The 6,000-nt window shown below is 41.7% G+C and overlaps 1 protein-coding gene and 1 long non-coding RNA gene across 6 annotated transcripts in view; one reads left to right on the top strand and one right to left on the bottom strand.

The window, feature by feature from the left end:
• Window positions 1-6,000, top strand: part of LOC106724403 — an 86,824-nt gene that overhangs the window by 46,087 nt on the left and 34,737 nt on the right. The window lies entirely within an intron of this gene.
• Window positions 791-6,000, bottom strand: part of SYT1 (synaptotagmin I) — a 547,809-nt gene continuing 542,599 nt past the window's right edge. For all 5 annotated transcript variants that reach the window (XM_005884147.2, XM_014531664.1, XM_014531662.1 and 2 more), the window contains one exon: window positions 791-3,871. In XM_005884147.2, the coding sequence (XP_005884209.1) occupies window positions 3,665-3,871 (207 nt within the window). In that variant the 3' untranslated portion in view covers window positions 791-3,664. The remainder of the gene's footprint in view (window positions 3,872-6,000) is intronic.

Raw genomic sequence — 6,000 nt, 5'->3', positions numbered from 1 at the left:
TGAGCCACATGCGGCTCTTTGGCCCCTTGAGTGTGGCTCTTCCACAAAATACCACGTGCGGGCGCGCACTTACAGTGCGATTGAAACTTTGTGGCCCATGTGCAGAAGTCGGTATTTTGTGGAAGAGCCACACTCAAGTGGCCAAAGAGCCGCATGTGGCCTGTGAGCCGCAGTTTGCCGACCACTAGCTCTAGTGAAATTCTCAGGGACCGAGGTGCACAGCGCAGTGTATTGTGATGGTGCCTTTCTACGTCTGCCTGAGACTGTGGGCTCAGGGACAGGAGGATCTCATTACATCACTCATTGTATCTCCAGCATCCAGTAAAAACATGGCACATCGTAGGTGCCTGAAAAATGTGGCATTTACTGGAGGAAAGATATTTACTTTTATCTCTAGGAATTGCAGCAGGTAGGGTATTTAACATCATGCTGCCCTCCAAAAATGGGGTTTAAAAACCTGACTTTCAATCCCAGTGTGGAGAGGCTGTGTGGCTGAGGCTCGAGCATGAAAACCCTGGAGGACATAGTTTGGGCACAGCAGGAGGCCTGATGCTGCGCCAGGTGGATTGACCAGAAACAGAGAAACATGTTGAGACGATGCTGCCAGGAACTCTGGCCGCATGCGCTCCGGGCACTGTGTCCCTCCAGCCGCTGTGTTCCCAGCCAGGAACCGAGGCAGCGCTCGGTGCATTGTTGATCTGCCCCTGCCTCCAGCGGCCCCAGAGTCCACAGGCCATCGACCGACCCCCAGAGTCAGGCAAGAAAAGGAGTGGAAAGGTGGCACAACATCAACAGGAAATAAAACATTTTTATTGAATATCCGGGTAATATGTGAAGTTATTTTTAACAACAATCAGAAAACTACTGTGGAATTCACTACACGAAGTGAAACAAAATTTAAACCACCTCATCAAAAATGAAGGTAAAATACAGCTAAAGTAGTGGGCTCGCGGGCCACGAGCCATATGGCAGAAGGAAACACCCCAACATTTCTACAAGATACAGAGAAAACCCACACATAGAAACACTCAAGCAGGCAGTAAATATACACAAAGGCAACTAGGATCTTTCTAGAGCATCCGATTCTAACACTTTACACAGCTTTGTCAGAAAGGTACATCTGGCTTATCTGAGGGCGAATCTTGGTCTTAGAGCAGGTTCGGTCACTGACTTGTGAGAGGTGGTATAGTACCAACTGATTCGGTGGTGACAAGACCCACGTCTGGCAGTGTTGCAAGAGAATGCGTTAGTAGGACTTGAATGCAAGAAATCATGTGTCTTCGGCAGCTCGAACCTGCTTGTTTTGAAGTACTGTTTCAGTGTAAACAACGTAAAGCTGAATACAATAAAATGAGATGTCAGTTTCTGGTATTCCAGGAATTTTTACAAGTCAATCAACTCCCTCTCTTTGATTGGGTTTGGTCCTTTACAATGGAAAGATTCTCATTTGACTCTTCTGTTCAAACTGGTATCTAGTCTTACATCAAACCTTCCACATTTTCTAATATCTATGTTTTTCTTTCTTTTTTTTTTAAAAGTGTGGACCACCTACAGAAGAGGGAGAAGTTATTCTTTTGTCCTTTTTGTCTGTCCCAGTTCTAGAGTTTGCTATCACTGGTCTGAAAGGTCAAAGGGTACGCCTCTTCTTTGATGAGGAAATAATAATGACGAGAATTCAGGAAACCGCTAACCCCATGTTCCAAGTCTCCCACCAGCCCTTTTTGAATTCTCTTTGTGTTGTTAAAAAAAAGTGTGGCATGATACCCTCAAGTCTTCTGCCTAGTTTTCCTCCACTATGTTTTGATATTGGTGGCCATCAACTCCCACCTCAGCACATCCCAACTCTCTGTGGCCTGGAGTTCAAATGGGCCGCAGAAGTGAGCGGGAGAAAAGACTCGATGCAGTGTGACAACAGGCTGCCCTTCAGAGTGGTTGTCTGCCATCGTGGGGAAAATACGGAATATTGCACAGTGCTTGACAAAATGCTGTGTCCCACCCCGTTCTGTGTATCTTCCTTGTCCTATGCATAGCTTTTCAGTTCTGAGTTGGTCCTTTGTAACGAGAACTGTTTGTGCTACACACTTCGGGCAGTGCAGTAGAGGGAATGGCAGTATTGTGTACAATATCACTACGGGATAAATTGAGTGCTATCCACTGAGGAAACTACGTGTCTAAGCACACAAGGCAGTCACAGTGTTACACAGAGCAGTCCTTGAAGACTCTTATGGAATGACTAGTAGCTTCATAATAGTGCCATTTACTACATAATAACATTGAAAACATTTAAAAACTCCTCCTAAGTCAAGCATCTAGAATACATAAGAGGTTGCTTCAGTTTTCTAGAACTTGTTCTTGGTTTTGTTTCACCTTTTTTTTAAAGGACAAATTAAAACTTCTTTAAGTAAAAAGAGCATATAAAAAAGATCACTAGCTGTCTGTTTTGGCTTAATCGAAGTGCATTCAGAACTATGGCTAATTGTTTGCTTTTCATCTTTTGATGGGATTACAATACTGTCTGTGTACCACAAAGTAACTTTGTGTAATAAGCACAGATTGCTGTGTTAAAAATATCCTGCATTCCTTCTAATCTGGTTTTGTGTAATAAAATATCTTGTTACAAAGTCTAGTGTGCAAATGTTTTGGAATTATTAGCTGTGTGAAATCTGGAACAGAATTCACAGGATGCACATTTTGTATAAAGGTGATAATGGAGAGCTACTTGTTTCTTTTGAAATAGTCAGGCAATATTTCAGAAATGCTGACTTCTCCCCTCAGCATCTTCCCACCCACCCCCATCCCTAAACAAATGCACACACACATGCACACATGCACACACGCGCGCACACACACACATACACACACAACACCATCAAGTTGCTACTCTATATGCAATAACATGAAATCATTGACTCCTGTTCAGTTGCTCCTTCAAAGGTAAGAGTGAAGCCCTGGTTTTAGCTTTGTAGATATGTACAGACAGATGCTGTTCTGTTTTGTGGCTATACTTCCTGGAGGTCAGCCTGGATGCTGCTCAGATCATGCTAATTTGCCTGTGAAGAAATTCTACAAAATTGGACGCACCCACCAAATATGTGGTGTAAGTGTATCTTGGTACTCAAATGATTCAATAGAAAGCTCAGGTTTAAGTTGTCCTTTAAGATGTCAGTTTCACTGTACTAGTGCCTTACAAGTTGATATTTTTGCTGGGAATGCAGACGATACTATATTTACCATATACTAGTAATATATTATCAGCTCTCCTATATCTCAGTCAATTTACATAGTTTAAAATAGAACATCTTATTAAAAACATCTAGATATACACAGATTAGGAAACGCTTACAACATACAAATACACAAACTAGAAATAAATCTTTAGCATACTGGTATGTACAACTGTGTGATACAATAAATAAGTTCAGTCATGCTCTATCTACACATCATATTGCTTAAAAGAAGAGTAGATTTGGAGGGCAGTTGTATGATGAAGGACTCAGGGGCTCTCTACCTTTAAATTTGTGCAAATTAAAACAGGATTTGAAGTACCACTGAACTGTGTCAGGAACGCATGGCTGGAAAAAACGCAAGGACCCATATTACTGAGGTATTTACAGATACTGGCTAAAGAGCACTATGTGGGCAGATGCAGAAAGGCTTCTTTCCTTTACTTCTTGATGGCCAGCATGGCGTCAACTTCCTCCTCTACCTGTAGGGTGTGCCACTGGGCAATGGGTCGCCTGGGGTTGGCCAGCATGTCTGACCAATGTCGCAACTCGGCCCCGGTGCTGTTGTAGCCCACAAAGACTTTGCCGATGGCATCGTTCTTGCCAATCTTGTCATAGTCCAAAACAGTTACCACCACTTGCACTTTCTGAAAGAGGACACAAAATAAACATTAATCATCCAGCCCTGGAGATACCTCCCTATTACAAAGCTTCCTTGAGAGCTAAGGAATTGGAAATAAGAAGACTCAGTTTCCAAACATGTGAAAACGACTTGAATATGATGCTGTTCCTATTTTGCCATCATTACATCATCATCACCACTATTATTATCATTGTTGTCATCACCTTCAAAATACTCAGTAAATGTTCATTTTTAGTATGTATTTGGTACTCTTCTAAGTCTTTTACATACACTGCTCCGGTACTTTTCACAATAGAGCAGTGGTTCTCAACCTTCCTAATGCCGTGACCCTTTAACCCTTTTCGGTCCAACCTCGAGGCTGACTCGACAGACCAGGTGCTAGGAGCAGGTCCAATGTCGAGCAATAAGAACATTAATAAGTTCAACATTCAATCCCGTCAATTAATTTGGACCAGACTGTTCGAATTCCAAAAATAACATTGGACCACAAAGGTTTAATACAGTTCCTCATGTTGTGGTGACCCCCAACCATAAAATTATTTTCATTGCTACTTCATAACTGTAATTTTGCTACTGTTATGAATTGTAATGTAAATATCTGATATGCAGGATGTATTTTCATTGTTACAAATTGAACATAATTAAAGCATAGTGATTAATCACAAAAACAATATGTAATTATATATGTGTTTTCCGACGGTCTTAGGCGACCCCTGTGAAAGGGTCCTTCGACCCCCAAAGGGGTCGCGACCCACAGGTTGAGAACCGCTGCAATAGAGTCTATTAGTATTGCCATTCTATAGAGAAGAGATGGAGCTCAGAGAAGGTAAGAAGCCGGCCTGAGGTCATAGAAGGAATGAGTCTTTTGGTTCCCAGAGTCCATGCTGTAAACCACATGCTCTGCTGCTTGTGTCAACTCGTATTCATCTATGAATGCATTTGTTTCAGTTGTCTCATCCGGGAAATTTCTGACATTGACACTCAGACCATTCTTTTTCTGGTTACAATTCCCAAAGCAGCCATGTACAGCAATCCCACTCTGCGGGGAGGGGGAGAGCCAATATTTTCCATAAAACTAATCTAGAATTTCAGCTGGTCACAAAATTGTTGTGAATACCAGATGTGACAGTAGAGTAAAAGTCTTTAAAAAGTAGTAACCAAGTAAAGATAGTATTTTTCATTCATACATGCTCTCAATAAACATTTATTGAGTAAAACTACTATGAATCCAGCCCCGACATCAAATGGAAATAACCTTTTTGGGCCACATAGGATTTTATTTTGGTGATTCCATTAGATTTTGAGGGTTTCTGTAATAACTTACTTTTTTGAACTGACTGAACTGTCGAAAGCAAATCCATACCATTATCACATGAAAGAAAGACTTTTTAAAAGCACATTTTAGTTCTGCTTCCTAAGGAATAAATTTATTTAGTCAAAATATGCAATGACTCCAATCTAGAAATGGAATGCAAAGATAAAGGAAGACTTTAGAGTAAAGTAGAATGCATAACATTTCGTGGCGCATTAAAAAGAGCAGAAAATGCAGCGATAGAAGCCAGGGACAGATGGAGCCCAGTGGAGTGCTGGCCCTGTGTAGACTTTGTCCTCTGAGGTCTGCGTTCTTGCACCATGTGTGGCAGAGGGTGCCCAGGTGCAGGTTCAGATCAGAGAAAATGATCACTTCTCAAAGTGAAATGTAGAATGTGAAATGAAACACACTGTCCATAAAGGGCACAGCCTTCTGTCTTCCTTTGTGCAGCCTGGGATTGTTTTATGGCCAAGGGAATTAACCTACCCACTGGATGGTGTTTAGAACTGAGCTTGGTTTTCAGAAACTTTCCATGAAAATACATCAGGATGCAGTCAGGTTGCAGGGAAGGGGGCGGGGCGTTGGGGACCTTGTGCCCAAAGGTAACATGAAAGGGATGAATTTTGATTATTCAGCTAGGAATGTATTGATTAGTAACACTCAACAATATCCTTATGAAGGCGTTGGATTAATTTTTCCAGCCGCATGTATAGTTTATACATTTTGGGGGCTTGCGGAAAGGAATGCAACATTTTCATGTGCATTTATAAATCGGCATTTTTTTTCTTCTCGCAGAATATATTTCTTAGGGATAGAGACAG

Source organism: Myotis brandtii, unplaced genomic scaffold (assembly GCF_000412655.1).
Source record: "Myotis brandtii unplaced genomic scaffold, ASM41265v1 scaffold82, whole genome shotgun sequence".
In the NCBI taxonomy this organism is placed as follows: Eukaryota; Metazoa; Chordata; class Mammalia; order Chiroptera; family Vespertilionidae; genus Myotis; species Myotis brandtii.
This window is presented reverse-complemented; position numbering and strand designations above follow the sequence as displayed.